This window comes from Hippichthys cyanospilos, chromosome 2 (genome assembly GCF_059441005.1).
Source record: "Hippichthys cyanospilos isolate Australia breed blue-spotted pipefish chromosome 2, RoL_Hcya_1.0, whole genome shotgun sequence".
NCBI classification, from domain to species: Eukaryota; Metazoa; Chordata; class Actinopteri; order Syngnathiformes; family Syngnathidae; genus Hippichthys; species Hippichthys cyanospilos.
The window spans coordinates 13,744,488-13,761,712 of record NC_142370.1 but is presented as its reverse complement, the minus strand read 5'-3'; the positions used below and the strand labels follow the sequence as shown (position 1 = coordinate 13,761,712).

General features: G+C 42.1%; 1 protein-coding gene across 1 annotated transcript; it reads right to left on the bottom strand.

The window, feature by feature from the left end:
* Positions 1 to 4,748: 4,748 nt before the first annotated feature.
* lig4 (ligase IV, DNA, ATP-dependent) lies at positions 4,749 to 9,611 on the bottom strand. The gene is made up of 3 exons (XM_088409195.1): positions 9,427 to 9,611; positions 6,407 to 8,465; positions 4,749 to 5,982 (listed from the first exon to the last, which is right to left on the bottom strand). Exons 1-3 carry the CDS (start codon positions 9,464 to 9,466, stop codon positions 5,313 to 5,315), a joined length of 2,769 nt encoding a protein of 922 aa, XP_088265321.1. The 5' UTR covers positions 9,467 to 9,611; the 3' UTR covers positions 4,749 to 5,312.
* Between the last annotated feature and the right edge of the window lie 7,614 nt (positions 9,612 to 17,225).

Here is a 17,225-nt window from a genome sequence, read left to right as displayed (position 1 = left end):
AGGAAGCCATCAAGACTACTCTAGTGAGGCTTGCTACTTCCGGTTCTTTCTCTACAAAATAAACACTGCCCTCTGCTCGCGGTCAAATCGGATTGGCTTATTAAACAGTTCCGCTGTGGCGTTTCGTCACCTTTGACTTAATTGCACCGGCAAAACACCTTAACTACAAGTTTTCCGATTTATATGTTGTTTTCATTACAATGGTATCTTCAAATACGAGTGACACGGCATTTTTAACGGTTCTCACCACTTTTAACTTTGACTTGCAAGGGCAAACGTGGCATATTCGCACTGTACTGTATGTTGGCAGGGTCATGTGCTGTCAGTGAGAAAAAAAAGGCTCAAGCTGTCTATTGCTACTCTTATTTGAAATATACCGCCAAACGAGCTGACAAAGTGTACATTTAAAACAATTGTGCTACTACTATGAACAATAACTACCTCCTATGCGACTTAAAACAGAGCAAATGATATTTGGACACAAACAATGTGGCAACACATGTAGACAGAAATGGAACAGTTCTCAGTCATTTAACTGTGATCTTTATATTCTGCAAAGAATGATTTGATGAACCTATAAAAATGATCGCTCAAGGGGAAATTCAACTGACGAGACCATGCTGTCCAAATTCAAAGACTGAGATATCACTTGTAAAACTTTCCACATGAAGAAAGTGAAAATTCCAACTAACACTGAAGTGCTGCGTGTGGAATCCATCATCTTCGACAATAGCTACAAATCACTTTATGCTGAAAAGCCATTTCCCCCCCCGCATCCGGTCTAGGCTCTCCTCACTTTTGCACATTATTGAGATTTCTCCAGCTCTGACGTTATGCCGCGCACCGCAGTCGCCACATCTCTCTCCTCCACATGAGGGGAGTCAAGTCCAAGAGAGTCAGACAGAATTTCCACTGAAATGCGAAGATTGCCATTTCAAAGTTGCAATTACAATGTCACTCTTAAAGTTACAATCTGTGTGGGCACAGAGAAGAAAATAAGAATAATACAAACAACTCTGACAGAATGCACAGAAAATATGTTATCGCTGTTAGAGGTTTTGTCATTCTACAGACACCAAAAACTGGCGACAAACCAATGGAACCAACATTTATCAGAAGAAGGCGACAAATTCATAACAGAATAATCGATGATGGTTAACACAATGAGCGGTAGCAATACAAATACAGTGCATTCGTAAAGTATTTGGAAGTATAGTGCTTCACTTTTTTCCACGTTTTGTCATGGTACAGGCTAATTCCAAACTATTAAATTAATCGCTTACCTCAAAATTCTACAGGCAGCACCCCATTACGCCAATGTTTGTTTTTTTTAATGATTAAAAACAGGAAACCAAGAAATCACATTTACATAAATATTCATGACCTTTTTTGAGACTTAGTTAATCCACATTTAGCAGCAGTTATGGCCTCAAGTCTTTTTAAATATGATTCCACAAGCTTAGCAACCCATTTTTAGGCAGGTCTGCCCATTCATCTTTGCAGTCATTCTCAAGATCCACCGGGTAGGGTGGCGTGAAGAAGTCGGCGCACAGTCGTTTTCAGGTCTTTCCAGAAATATTTAATCAAGTCTGGGCTCTGGCTGGGCCACTCCAGCACATTCACAGCGTGGCGCTGACACCAATCCTTTGAAATGTTGGCTGTGTGCTTCAGGTCGTTGTCCTGCTGAAAAATGAACCTTCGCCCCAGACTGAACTCAAGAGCATTTTTCACCCAGGATATTTCTGTATATAGCTGCATTCATTTTTCCTTCTTTCGTGACCATGCTGTCTGTCCTGCTGCTGAATAACATCCCCATAGTATGATGCTGCTACCACCATGTCTCACTGTAGGGATGGAAATGGCCTAGTGATGAGCAGTGCCTGGTTACTTTCAAACGTAACGCCAGGCATTCACACCAAAGAATTCAATCTTTGTCTCGTCAGACCAAAGAATTTTGTCTCTCATGGTCTGAGTGTCGTTTAGGTGCCTTTCAGAAAATTCTTTACAGTCTGCCATGTTCCTTTTACAAAGAAATGACTTTTGTTTGGCCAATGTACCATACAGGCTTGATTGGTCGATTCTTACACATAGTTGAGAATATTGTCTTTCTAAACCTATACTCCAAAAGCAAGTCCCGATCCTCAAAAAGAGGTCTGAACGGATGAGGACCAGGCCTAATGTCCTAATTTCCCCAAAATGTCCTCACTATATCGGTAGAAAACTGAAAGCAGTTCTCACAAGTAGAGCCATGCAGGAACACACACACACACACACACACACACACACACACAAACACCCTGCAGGAGTAAATACTAGTTCAGTAGCTCTAATTAAGGCCTGACAGTCATACTAAACTCTGCAATACCTGGAAATAGTCCAGTGTGGGTGAAGCATTTCTCTGTTGCATACTAAATCACAATGTGCTGTAATTACACGCATTCAGTATTACATTGAAGACCGCATTCTTCACAAAGTTGTTGCATTTCTAGTTGACTCTCGTGCCATGCTTTTAGGACAGAAGCGGAATTATTATGTCATCCCACATAGTATCATTACTTCAAACGACATTAACAGATATATGTGGGGTGAAAAGAACAAAGGCAAAATCTCACAAACATATGCTTTAATGCAAAACCTTTGTTTATTGCACTTCCAGTCATGAAAGAGTACCTGCTATCAAAACACTTTTCTTTTTTCTTTGAGAAAGTAAATGTAATCTTATTCCTATTGAATGTGTCCCCTCTTGCACCTCATTTTTATTTAATTTGTTGTATTGTAATGTTTGCACTCTAAAAGTTCTTTGTGGATCTAGAGAGCTATAGAACCAGGGCTGGGAGTTAGTAATTTAATTCAAAAGTTTTTCCTTAAAATTCAAATATCCAAGAAGTCAGGAAATGCAAAGAGCACAAGGCTTGCATTTATGTGCAGGGTAAAGCTTGTTCATAATCGTTTGCCTCTGTTTATGAACAGCAGCACAACCAATTCATCTCTCAAGATTAACTTTGTAAATGAAGGATTATTCATCATGCTGGACTGTCAAAGAAGGGTGGAAACTGTGCCATTGTGGGAACAATGACCTGAATAGTGTAAAAGGGGAAACGGCGATTTCCAAGAGATGGTGTCGGACTTTAACTGATTCACAGGGAATAGGAACTGGAACCGCTCCTTTTGCAATGTTTCCTTCAGCCGTTGATCCATATGGTCATCAGTTTAGTTGTGTTTATATGTGCGTCTGTGTGAGGCCTGGGAGGAGGGTGGGGCTTAGGGGGGTAGGATGTGTAAAGCATTTTGATGTTTTCGATTGATAGCTCGATTGAGAACACTGGCTAGAGCCCAGATTCAAGCCGCAGCCACAGATACAGATGCCATACTCGGTGGCAGAAAACAAATCCATAGACACAAAAGGTGCAGCTGTCAAACAGAAACAGAAAAACAAAAAAATCAGTCGAGTTCATCTACGGGTTCAACCCTCGAGCGCTCCCTATAGGATGGAGGCTCTCACATTGACTATCAAGGAATTCTATTCGATTCGAGATTCAATAGTTCTATTGTCATATGTATTGTATTATTATACCACACAATGAAATTCTTATTCTGTTCACTTCCCCGAGCAGCAGACTACATTCAACGATCGAGCAATGAATAAATAGCAATAAGAATAGCAGTGCAAATATCCTGTCGTGCAGAATATTAGTGTGAAATATTATTTATGTGTGTCCTGGCAGTCCTGGCCCTCAGGCTCCCGTAACGTCTGTTGTTCGTGTCCTCCGCAGAACCCTGGTGTGGTTAGTGTCCTGCAATGATGGCAAGGCTGCTCCACAGATGCGCTGTGAGGACTTAATCTCACGCTGGAGGACCTTCTTGTCTTTTGCTGTGCAGTTGCCGTGCCAGACTGCGATGGAGGGGGAAAGGACACTTTGGATTGTACATCTGTTGTCGAGAATCTTTGCTGACGTGCCAAATTTCTTCAGTGTTGCAGAACGTGCAGTTTTTATTGGGACTTCTGGATGATTTGTCGAGTCTTGCGGGACCGAGTGAGATCCTCGCTGATGTAGGTGCTGAGGAATTTGAATGCATTCACCCTCTCCACCTCATTCATTCCTTAATATACGGTATGTGAGGTAGCAAAAATGTTTCGATAGATGTATTAGATCACTTTTTTTTTTCCGGGATGGGTAACTGCATGTTTTAGATGTCTCCGCTCTTCAACACACCAGCTCAAATAACCAGCTCACAAGCAAGCTCTTAGTAGCATCATAACAATGTTGATTATGCAAATCAGGCTGCAGTTGGCCGGCAACCACTTGTGGGTGTCCCCCGCCGACTGCCCGAAGACAGCAGGGATAGACGCCAGCAAGCCAGCGACCCCAGTGAGGATAACCGGCATTAGAAAATGGATGGATGGGTATTTGAATCAGGTGTGTTGAGGGACAGAAACATCTACATCTAAGACATGCAGATAGCGGCCCTCAAGGACCGGCGTTGCCCACCCCTTCCTTAGAGGCTCAGTATAAATTGCATCACTCACTCATTTTATAGCCAACAGGGCCCAGGGCACCACGGGTAGCAACCCGAAGGATAAGGAAATGAAGGTTATAACATATGAATTAGTCCCAAGACACATCAATGACATTTGGGCAGAGAAACACAAGGTTGGTTTTGTTGCAGTGGGCTTTGCCAGTTTTAACACACCCTATGTTGTAGTAACACCTCGATCCGACAGATGAGCGCATACTAAAACAGAGAAAAACATTATAAATTACCTTTTTATTTTGTTAAAAACATTGAATCTTAAATACAGGCGTTATGTGCAAGGGGAAGACAATCACGTTTAGACATAAAACGACAGTTGTCCCTGTCATACAAATCTATGAGAACCACATAAATCTGGAGGGAAATGGGAAAAAGATGATGCCACAGAGAGGCACGGTCCGAAATCAGAGGATTCTTCACATTAGCGGCTATATGCAATAATCGCTTTTCAGACATTAATAATTCATTAAAACCTGATAAAATGCAGCCGGAGCAAAACGCACACACACTGATATAACTCGAAAACCTAAGCACTTAACCCTATTGAAGAAATCAAACTTTCACATTCACACAAACCATGCCTATCACTTAAAAGCTTTAACATCAAAAGTAACTAATTCAGGGCAGCCTGATTAAAAAGAGTTTTTGACATTACTGCCAGCCTAGTAAATATGGATCTTTGATGTCTATAGATGTCCATAGATAGATGGCCCATCATCACATTGCATCCAGTAGCCCTGAGGAAGGAATTCGGATGCAGCGCATCGTGGGAAGCGTTTTCATACCAAATAATCGTCATCATTCATCAGATGCCCCGCTTGGATCGAGTCAGTCACCCATGAGTCTCTGACGATTTTGAACTTTTTTCGAAAGCTGCGCCTCAATCTCCTCAAATCCTCTAGTCTCTCTTCTGACATAATAACAACGTGCGAAACGCCTTCCTCCAACTTCTGCACAACTGTGCCTCCATGGTAACGAAACTCCATGGCCCTGATATCCAAACAACTTGCCGAAATGGCGGTCGTGTGGTCATTCAAGTCCATGTGGACATCCATATAAACGGAGAAAGGTCTAAACATACTGGTGGCAAGGTCTTCCCAGCCGTATCGCTCCTCAACTTGGCCCACGATGACGGCCGTCGAGCTGTCCGCGCTTCCCATGCGACTGAACACTTCCCGCAGAAGCTGTTCGTCAGTGTCCACGAAATAGCTGTCACCATAGCTGTCGTATTCCTTGGCAAAGTGTTCCTTGGTGGAGGGCGACATGTGGATCATGTGGCGCGGTTGCCATGGAACCACTCGCTTCTGCTCCAGACACTCCAGCAGCCAGCTTGCCCACACCACATCGTGCTGGTTCGCCGAAACCAGGTTCTTCACGCGCAAGTTTTCCGAGCCGGCTATCACGCAGTAAGTATCCCGACCTGGGTTCTGTACCACAATGCCGCCACACCTAAAATATGTCCATGAAACAAACAAATGTAATCGTTCTGTCCAGAATCCATCGCAGGTGTTCAGTACCAATCAGAATTTTGGAAACACCTTCAAATCCACATTAATTAATTAATTAAGAGGTCAACAAGCTATGGACTCAACTCAACTCAAAACTCAAGTAAAAAAATCAACCAGGTTGGGCCAGTCGACTTTAAAAATACATAAACTAAAAGCATCTGCTTATATTAGTTATATTTCCAAAACCTGAAAAATTATATATGATTTTTCCGAATTTTGAGACATCTCATCTTGTGTCTCATCCCATCCTTAAGTATTCATCTAAGATTCAGGATTTTCTTTTGTTTTTTAAATAATGAATTGGCGCAGAATTAGATGGTGTTTCCGAACTTTTGACTGGTACTGCAGATGACTCAACAATTTACCTGGCCACGCCTTTCTCCAACTCAGCTTTGGGGTGATCCTCCATCCCATTCAGGATGCAGAACTCCACATCCTCAAACATGTCTGTTTCTTTGGCCACACCAGAGAGATCCTGCTGTTTCAAGTGGTCAATGACCACCTTCTTGGACCTGGCAGGGAGCTTTTGTCTTTTTTTTTTCGGCTCCCCGGCGGTGTCAATACAAAGGTGCCGCGAGGCGAGTTTCCCGGACGCCTTGCTTCGGAAGCACTCCAGCTCGGCGAGAGTAATGCACTGGTGCCACTCCTTATCGTCGCGGATCTTCTCGATCCTCGGGAAGCGTAGGGTGCAGTTGGTTTTGTACATGTCGCTGCCGACTATCTCGGCCGCCTTCACCTGGAGGATGACCGAGTTGCAAGGCTCGATGTAGACCTCCGGCTTCTCGGTTGCGCAAAGAATGTTGGCTGGCGGCTCATTTTTCCGGTACACTTTCCAGTGCTTGGCCAGCTTCAAGCCGAGGTCATACAGCTCTTTCATGGTGTAGCCGGAACCGATGCGGCAGAGCGTATGGAAAACCGACGGCTTCTCGCCGGGCTTGGGAGCTTCTGCGACGGCACACAGGAAATGGGACATCATTCCCCCCCGCCTCCCTTTTCCCCAATATCCGCCTACAATCAGTACATCGAGCTCATCCATCAAGCCACCCACGTATTCCGGCTTGATTTTCAGCCAGCCTTCACCTCGCTTGTCAGGTTTGTAGACGGACAGAGGATCTTTCACCATGATGCCTTCTTCTCTGTGGTCAATAGCATCATTGAGGGAATTAACTACCTCCTGCATGGTCCGGGCCTCCGTTTTTGGCACCAAGTGGATCCTGCCATTAACCGGGGTGAAAACGGTCTGCAGGATCTCATAGCGCTTCTTCAGCGTTTCCTTGCCAAGCTTCTGGGAGTTTACTAACAGCACGTCAAATACACAAAAGCAAGTCTGTAACTCTGAATCTTCCATCAGTCTCTTGATGTCAAATTTGCTCCCTTTCTGCATAAAAGTCTTTGTGCTCGGGTTGTAAGCCATCATCTCCCCATCGAGAATGCAATTGACGACGTGCTTCTGAAATACGTTGTGGATGTACGGCGTCAGTGAACCCTCCAGAGGGGAGCCGCCAAACTGCTGGGTATAGTCAAAGGCATTTCGACTGAAGTACTTGTACACGTCGCCGTCTTTGTGCAGTTGGATGCGCTCACCGTCCAGTTTGGTTTCGATATAAAAAGGGCTGTTTCCCATCTGCTTCTCAATATTGCCGATGTTAGCCACAGCGGCCAACATGGGTTTGAAGGCGGAGAAAAGTCCAATGGAAACTTCACTCAAGGACACAGAGGGGTTGTGGAGCTGCTGGCACACTTTGTGCAGGTCGGTGTTCACGTTGTACAGCTCGGCCGCGTCCGGGTGAAAGACTTGGAGAACCGTTTCCTTGCTGATGCCAAGCTTCATGTCCTTCAGAATCATTCTGATGAGCCATTTTTGCTCAAGGGCCGAGCTCTGCGTGATGAGGTGCAGAAGGCTGGTTTTCACAAGGTCTTTCTTCTTGCTCGCATTGTTGATAGCGACCGAATCCAGAAAGTCGTTGACTTCTTTGATGCTGAGATTTCCCTGGCCGGTGCAGCGTTTTTTTAGGACAAAGTACGCCATTCCGGCAAAGTCTCCAGACTCTCCCTGAGACGTGGTCGGCGTGCGGTAGTTCAATAGCTTGTTGGCTTCGGGACCATTTTTTGGTAGGCATAACACATCAATGTAAAGTTTAGCTAGCATGCTCTCTTTTATGCCATAGGCCATTCGCTCTCGCTCGAATGAGGGAACTATGAGACGCATTGCTGGGTAGAAAGAGTCGGTTGTTTTGGACTCATCCTTATGCAGCGCGTGATGATACGTTCGCCATGATTCAATAAAAATCCCAAGGATCTTGGACTTTTCTGGACGCAGTTTGGATTTCTGGATTTTTTCCAAAGTATTGCACAGGTCAAGGAAAGGAACTTGAGCAGCAACAATAGACGGCTTAGCACTTTTTGATGTCTCCTCCATTTTATCTGAAATAAAATATAATTAAAAAATGGTCAAGGTACTGGCAAATCAAATGGATTCCTACATTCCTTAATCACATTTGAACAAATCCTGCTGACTCAAATGTGCTGTTTGAGCACTTGAGAAATACGTATGGGGTGAAATTTATAAGAGGATAGAAGTGTGCTCCTAAGTCCAGTTTAAATTTAAGTTTAAAAAAAGTTGATGATCAAGATTATTCAAGTGGGTGATGCATAATTGGGTGGAAATCTGTTATTTGGTCTTTGGTGCTTTTATATATATTTTTTTTATTTATGTATTTATTTATTTATTTTTTTAACCAAGCAAAAACAATATAATTATTTTTATCAAAATTAAAAAAAAAATATTCAAATATTCTGCAGGATATCTTTAAATCAACAAAATAGTATGTTCCTCTCCTTAAGTTCAATATTGCATGTATCATTATATCAGTGCGTGCACATAGACAGACAGGGAGAGATGGAGGGAGAGAGAATGAGAAATTGCAATGAGAGAGAGAAAAAGAGATAGAGACTGAGAGAGCAACCAATGAAGTGAAAAAAAATCATAAATACCTTCGCAAAATATGACATTTGGGGGTGACCAAAATAAACATTACATTTCTCATGCCTGGGGCTCCGTAAAAATGTTATCGTTTGTCTTGTCTAAAGTTCCGTGAAAATAAACCCCAAATCATACCTGCGTTTACTAATGGCGCAATGTCTTTCCAATATTTTCTTTGGTTTCCGCTCAATAACACGCCCTCGAAACATACACAATAAATAAAAAAGATGTATCCTCAATCCTTTTAAATGAGAAAAGCTAATCTTATAGGTCGTAACATGAGCATGCGAACAAAAAAAGCGTAATCAATGTTTGTGTTCTTAACCTCCTGAAAAGTATCGATATCGAGTTAAAGTACATTGAAAACTATAATGGGTGTGAGTTGTTTTTATTTTGGTTTACCTTGTGAGTGGAGCTCTCCTGTTACCCCACATGAACGCATAAGGTTTTATACGATATTTCTGTTAAACTTGTTTGAATTTGCTTGAGTAGCGGTACATACATGGATACAGCGCATAGCTACAAAAAAATCTCTTTAAGGAGGACCTATTGATTTTATCCACAGTGAGCGACAGACCCCTTCAAGTACTTCCTGGTTGATCTTTCTGGAGCGCTGCAAAGACATTCCCCCTGGAAACAAAAGCAGAGCCGGAATGGAAACAGTATCACATCAGAACATTAAGAGTAAATAAACAAAATTAGATTTACATTACTCAATGCAAATCTTTTGAAAATATACTCTTTGTATTGTATCAACAATTAATATAAATAATTTGCGTAAAATAATGACTACATTTCCCACTAATCGCTTTTGCAATACCTTGTATAACCAGTAGGCGTAGTCAGAGGGAAAATAAAATCGATATTATCAGAAAATATATCACGAGTTTAACGTTACAGGAGCGTCTTGAGGAAAATGAATCGACGAAATTCACACCACGTGATGTTATCCTAAGGTGTTATTTGCATTGAGAATGAATTCAAATATACAAACCAGCCAGGAATTGTCCTTCAGATTACAGTACAGGAGTATTCTGTGTATGCTACAATATGAGTTTCACTTGTTTGATTGAACGAAAATAAATAAATAAATAAATAAATGAATAAATAAATAAATAAAGATGCAATCATTGACTGGTGCACTATGTGTTTTGTGGTTGTTTACGAAACATAAATTCCTGTATAAAACTGTAGGTTGAGACTGTAGGTTCTCCACGATTATACAGTATATCCAAGTAACGGCCAACAGGGGGTGATAACTACTTCTGTAAAGGGAAGTCCTCAGTTGCCGAGGTTGTTTACTTCGCTGCTGCTGCCTCGGAGGATGCTGGGAAATGTGTGCGTGTGCGCGTGTACGTGGGAATGTCACATGGAACCGTTACGTGGGCTTGCTGCGCTTTCACTTGCACATATCTCTGTGCAGCGGGCGGGGGGAAGCATTTGAGTCCATTGAGTTGTGCTTGTTGTGCTTGTGCTTGCGAGCGTGCGTGCGCGCGCATGTCACTACGGGATTGGGTGACTCGGTGCCGGGGTACCGCCGCAGCAGAAGTGCCTTCTGTCATGCTGGCCTGCAGCTCGCACGGGGTTTTAGTTACGTAAATCCTGTCCGATGCAACCAGCCATAAGATAGTAAACAGATGACGTCACTGACAAACTGTGCGAAGGGAAAGTGGATGAAGCGCATGCTTGTTAAAAGCATTTTAGCGGGATGATCTTGTCATGGACAGTTGTTTGAACTAAAACACTTCAATACGGTAGTGTTACTTTCTCGTCCTTTTTTTTTTCAGAAAAGATGAACGGAATAATATTTATGATGCTCAAGACACCCTTCTTTAACCCAACTCCAGTTTATAGTTTGGAACCATCAAAACTGGCCAGTCCGTCAGCATAGACTGACTATCCGTCAGTCTGTCGTCGGCAGAATGTCGGACGTGTTTTTCAACAGGCGTCATAATCTTCAGGATGGACACACCGTCAGATGTCCATCCGTCCATTACGCTCCTTTTATTGGCAGAAACACAAGCCAATTGATTTATCTGTTTGTGCATCATGTCGCTTGCTTCCAGAATATAAATAGAAATTGCTTTTTGTGAGCGTCTATAATCACTTTACTCTGGCATGGAGAAGTGCTCAATTAATTTAGTGAACTGCTCAGCGAGATTATTGCACAGACCTAAAGTAAAACGTAAAGTTTAGATTTACGTATTAAGAGTTTTTTTCTGTGTTATTTTGCTTTTGAAATATGATTTACGTCAAGAAATTGCCAGCTGAAAAGCATTCTGGGATGCTTTGTGCACAATGAGGCTGTATCTTTTCATTGACTAATGGGCACAACTGAAAGTGAAAAAGCTCATGCTGATTGTCTCTTAGCCAGGAAATGCAAGATAGAAGTTTTTTACATTCTAATAATGGGCATTATTTTGTAAATTCAAGCCCAGCAACATCTTGCTTTTTACTTGTGTATGTGACGGATGAAATGTAGACCAATGTGACCATTTTTAATGGAACTGTCACCTTTGATGGTTATTCAAGCAGTTACAATTGAATGGCTTGATGAATGGACCTGCAGAAGTTGAATGTAGTGTAATGCGTGACAATGTTTTGTTTGTCTTTTCTCTATCCTTCTGCACAAGAGGAGTAATGTTTTGATGTTAAATTTACATGTTATACAATGTTTGTTGTGCAATGTACAATGTTTTTAGTGTAAACATTCTCAAATTTAGTGACCCGGTAATCTATTTTTCTTCTCTCTTTTTTTTTGCAGTAAAATATGTGCACTTTAGTCGAGTTTTGTAACTACCAGCGTCGCGCCCAGAAACCCAGCACATACACATCAACAGCCACCTGGAAATCAACTCTGCAAATTATGCAACCTTATCACTTGTCCATTTGAGATGCACTGATTCTCTTTTAGAAAAAAAAGTCATTATATAACTTTCAAAAGAATTACATGCTGCAGTTTGTTGACACCAACAAGGGACAATGTGATTTAGACAAAGTAGTATTACTGTGCTTAATGCGACTTTGAACCATGCTCGACTCGAACATACAGTTTAACTCCCTTTATCTAGGTATTATCTTTATCAATTGGACCAAATACAAATCACTGCTTATATTGCAACAATCAGTAATCATTATTAATGTTATCTTGATGTGTCATTGTATTTTATTTTTCTACCTCTGGGTGTGTGGCAAGATTCAAGCTTTCAGACATTCATTGACTTGTCTATTATGATGGAAATTTGACTTTCTACATTTATTATTATTATTATTTTTCAATGGTTTTCACTACCCAGTGAAATAAAACTACATTGGAAAAGACACAAGGAGTCAAAGGGTCTATCTATCTGTCTGTCTGTCTTCTATCTAGCTTGCTAAATGATACCTAGCTAGCTATCAATATTGACTGATTCATCCAACTGCCTGTCAATCTGTCTGTCCAGCTAGCTAGCTTGATAGTTAGCTAAATGATAGCTAGCTAGATAGCTCGCTATCAATATTGAATGATTCATCCAACTTCCATTTTGTACAAAATTGAATGAAAAACAAGTAAATATGGAACTTGGAACCAAGCCTGACAAACACCATCGACAACATAGGCAACTTGTGGGCAGGTTATGCTAGCAAGCATGAAACATATGAAAGGTCAGACTCTTGCAGTATTGTCAGCATTTTATCTTGATTTTACAACACTTTTTTTTCCTTGTTATTTTGCTTACATATGGCCCAGTTTCCTGATATTTTTCAGGCCAACATCTTAGTGTGCATGCGCTCTCTATTTAGCCCCTCCAAAAGTGTGTGTACATGTATGTGTGTGTCCGCGGACTGTTTTAGCGTTAGCCTTAGAATTGGCATGCTTGACGGACACACACACACACACACAGCACACACACTCACACACACACACACACTCTGACCCCTGTGTGACCTTGGGTATACACTACTACTGAGGGAGCTCCTATAGTGAGTAATTTTCTCTTGCTAATTGGTGCCATTTTCAATCTTCTGAAGACAGTTTATGCAAGAATAATACTATATGTACTTTGCAAAGCTGGGTAATATGAAAATAACAATGATAATTGCCGGTATTAAGTCACGACAAGCCAAAAGTCACCTCATTAACGCACACTCACACACAAAAATGAAAATTGATGATATTATTATTATTATTATTATTAATAATACGTAATAATAATCATCATCATCATCATCCTATAACAATAATATTGGCAAACTTTTCTAATACCTCACAACATAATGTACTCAAGTCTAACATCACTTTATAACACGCAATCAATAATCACGTAATTAAGTATCTTAGTGTCAATGAGGACTGTTTTAGATTCTCAAAAATATCAGCTTTAATCAGAATACACTTGAGGGATCGTACTGTAAAAAAAAAACAAAAAAAACAAACAAACAAAACAATAAAATAAACTTAACTTGATTACCCTCTTAAGAATCTACATATCTTTACAGGGCAGAATGTGTCCTCCAATGACGAACAAAGAGCAATGTTTTAATCTGTTTTCTTGAAGATAAGAGTAAAAGAAATCACATTGTTATGTTATCAATGAGAAATAAAATGGACATTTCTCATGCTAGATTTTGGGGGTAAATTAATGAGATAATCACTAGATTGTTGGGATGGAGTTAAAAGTGCTGGTTAAATCATCTTCATTAACATAGGGAGTCGCCGACATTGCATCTTTCAAATTTCACACCACAGCCACAACAATAGACACGATAATGAAAATGAACAGTTGCAATTAACTTTTTCACCTTGACATTCAAAATCTAATGTGAAAAGGCAGCATTTCTGAGAGGGCTCACAACTTTTTTTTGGATCATTCTTGTATCAGTCTGCTTGTGATTTTGTTTGTCTGCGTTGCTAATGCTGTGTTGCCTCGGTAACAGATTAAGCCTTACATAAATTCAGATTCTGTTGAGGAGGTAGACGAGCGAAGGGCAAACTTTCGCTGTGGATTATAGACTCACATTGGAGTGACCCACATGACTATCATGGTCAAGTCATTGTGAAGTAACATGAATTGTGAGTTTCGTTTCTTTTAAATAACCAAGAAAATGATAAGGAAAGAAATAAGACATTTTTTTAACCAGGTTGTTTGGCGATAATAAATATGATCTTGAGATCTCATTCACAAATAGTGCGTGATTTTATCAAAAATAAATCTAGTGTCCTGGTTGACACGCCTCTACAACATCGCTTGGACAATGGGGACATTGCCCCTGGATTGGCCAACCAAGGTGGTGGTTCCCCCTTTTTAAAAAGGTAAGGTCTATTCAGGGGTGCTGGAGAGAAGGTTCCATCAGGGGGGTCCGTAAGGAAGTCAAACCACGGACTCAGGAGGAGCAGTGTGTTTTTTTCCCGGAACAGTGCACAAGCTCTAAACACTCAACAGGATCCTCGAGGGTGCATGGGAGTTTGACCAACCTACTACATCTAGTGCATGTGCTTTGTGGACTTGGAGTGTCCCTTACGGAGGTCTGTTAGGAGTGATTCGGAAGAACGGGGGTACCGGACGCCCTGATATGGACTGTTCTGTCCCTGTACAACCAATGTCAGAGTTTGGTTCACATTTCTCGCAGTAAGTCGAATTCATTTAGAATTCTGTTCATTACTTTTATGGACAGAATTTTTAGGTGCCGCATTGAGGGGGTCCAGCTTGGGGGTCTCAGCAATTCATCTTTGCTATTTGCAGATGATATGGTGCTGTGGGCTTCCTCAGGCTGTGACCTCCAACTCTCCCTGGAGCGGTTCAAAGCCAAGTGTGAAGCGGCTGGGATGAAGATCATCACCTCCAAATCTGATACCATGGTCCTCAGTTGGAAAAAAGGGTGACGTGCCCTCTTCGGGTCGGGGAAGAGGTCCTACCGCAAGAGGAGGAGCTTATGTATCTTGGGATGGAACGGGAGATCTGTGCAGGGTCTGCTATGTTGTGGACGCTTTACCAGTCTGCTGTTATAAAGAAGAAGGTTAGGATGGAATGGGAGCTAAATAAACTGATCGGTGCAGCGTTAGCTGTTGTTACGGACGCTGTACTGATCTGTTGTTGTAAGGAAAGAGCTGAGCTGAAAGGCGAAGCTCTTGAATATTCCGGTCGATCTACATTCCTGCCCTCACCTATGGTCACGAGCTGTGGGTCCATGACCGAAAGAACGAGATTCCGGATACAAGCGGCCGAAATGAGTTTCCTGACTCCGCAGGGTGCCCCGGCTCTCCTTTAAAAATAGAGTGAGAAGCTTGGTTATCTGGGAGGGGCTTAGCGTCGAGCCGCTGCTCTTCCGTGTCAAGAGGAACCAGTTGAGGTGGTTCGGGCATCTGGTTAGGATGCCTCCCAGACCAGTCCCTGGTGAGGTGTTCCGGGCATGTTCCACAGGGAGGGGGCCGCAGGGATGACCCAGGACACGCTGGAGGGACGATGTCTCTTGGCTGGCCTGGGAACGCCTGGAGATCCTCCTGGAGGAGCTGGACTAAGTGGCCACGGGGAGGAAATTTTGGGTATTCCTGCTCCAGCTGCTGCCCCTGACTTCAGAATGCAGCGGTAGAAAACAGATGGATGGATAATTGCGAGTGTATGAGAAATGATTGACACATTGTTAATCAAGCCTCCTGTCTCTGATTGTTTGCTGGTTTAACAAATATGACAAAAAGGTTTTTAGTTTTCTTTCTAACCTCCTATTAGAAGTGCTGTATTGTGATGCACAACCACAACACACAACTCACACACACTAAACCAACGTGAACCCATCCACCCAACCCCAGACGTCTTTTGGACTTTGGTTTTTGGGCTAAATCCGCTCTGTCCATCTTAGTCTTGATTTAGCCTAGAAATAGAAAACTGGGTTCTGCATAGCCCCTCCAATGCAGTCAAATTTAGCCTGAAAATGACGTGTATAGTTGGGTTGGTTGGGTTTAGCCTACCAAATGTGGTAAATATTTTGCTCAACAAGAGTCGTTGAAATTAGCTCCAAATCCTGCCTAAAAATACATAATAATTGAATTGTTCACACATCCAATGAGGCCCAAATGTACTCGAAACATTGATGAGGCACACATATGGTAATCGACAGCTCTCTCTTGAATTATCTCAAGCTATCTCTTGAATTATCTCAAGGTAATTAAGGCTCGCGAGATTTTCAGGCTGCACCAAACCTCTGATGAAATTACATTTGGATTTAAGCATATATAACAGTGTAATGAAATCTCGTAATGTTATTTTATTATGCTAAAATGTATTTTCATCAACTTTACTCAAGTTTGTGACTAAGAACCAACTTTTCTTTTTTAATCCATTCCAACTTTCATGGTAGAAGAGTTTGTTTTGTTTTTTTTTAAGTATTTTGGTTTGATTTTAGTTAACGTTTCGTCCATTGCCTGCGCCTACTACTTGTTTTTTGTTCATCGGATCCCCTTTAGCTTTATCAATATGTACTGTAAAAGCCAATCTTCATGGGAGACGCTCCAGTAGTGCAGCGGTTGGCATGTTCGCCACACAGTTAAGGGCTCCAACCATCCTGTGTGGAGTTCTCCCCGCGTGGGTTCTCTCAAGGCACTCTGGCTTCCTCCCACACTCCCAAAAACATGCACGGCAGGCATATTGGACAGTAGTACTGTAGTATTGGACACACTTAAGTGTCCTCAGGTGTGATTGGATGCATGAATGGTTGTTCGTCTCTGCGCGCCCTGCAATTGGCTGGCGACCAGCTCAGGTAGTCCTCCGCAGACTGTCCGAATTCAACTGGGATAGGCACCAGTGAGCCTGCGACCTTTGTGAGGATAATGGATTGAATGGATTGAAAATCTTCCTGGATTCCATCAAAGTTGCCAAACATTACACATGCACAAGTAAGTGATTGTCACTCGGCATCCTTGTTTCTGTGCTGTTGGCCCGAGTAGGTTCTGAGGGACAGACTTCCAGGTGACACTGCCTTATTTATTCTGTATTTGTCACCCGGTGTGATATTTGACAGTGACAGTGTGCGTTCTCGTCCTGCGCTCGCGCAAAGGCTTATTCCGTGCTTAAAGCACCGCCTCTGGCGGTCATCCTGGACTCACAATACCACTGTTGCATACGAAACTGTTGTATTTGCTCATTTTGGAGTAGGATTTGTAGGACTGCCATGGTAGCACCCTGGCATATCAATGGAATGCCATGCATTAATTGCTGGGATATAAA

Excerpts from the sequence above, each read along its gene's own strand:
- lig4 (XM_088409195.1), bottom strand. The coding sequence starts at position 9,466 with ATGCGTTCATGTGGGGTAACAGGAGAGCTCCACTCACAAG. Across the intron at positions 8,466-9,426 it reads AGGAGAGCTCCACTCACAAG|ATAAAATGGAGGAGACATCA; the intron begins GTAAACCAAAAT and ends ATTTTATTTCAG. Across the intron at positions 5,983-6,406 it reads TTGGAGAAAGGCGTGGCCAG|GTGTGGCGGCATTGTGGTAC; the intron begins GTAAATTGTTGA and ends GACATATTTTAG.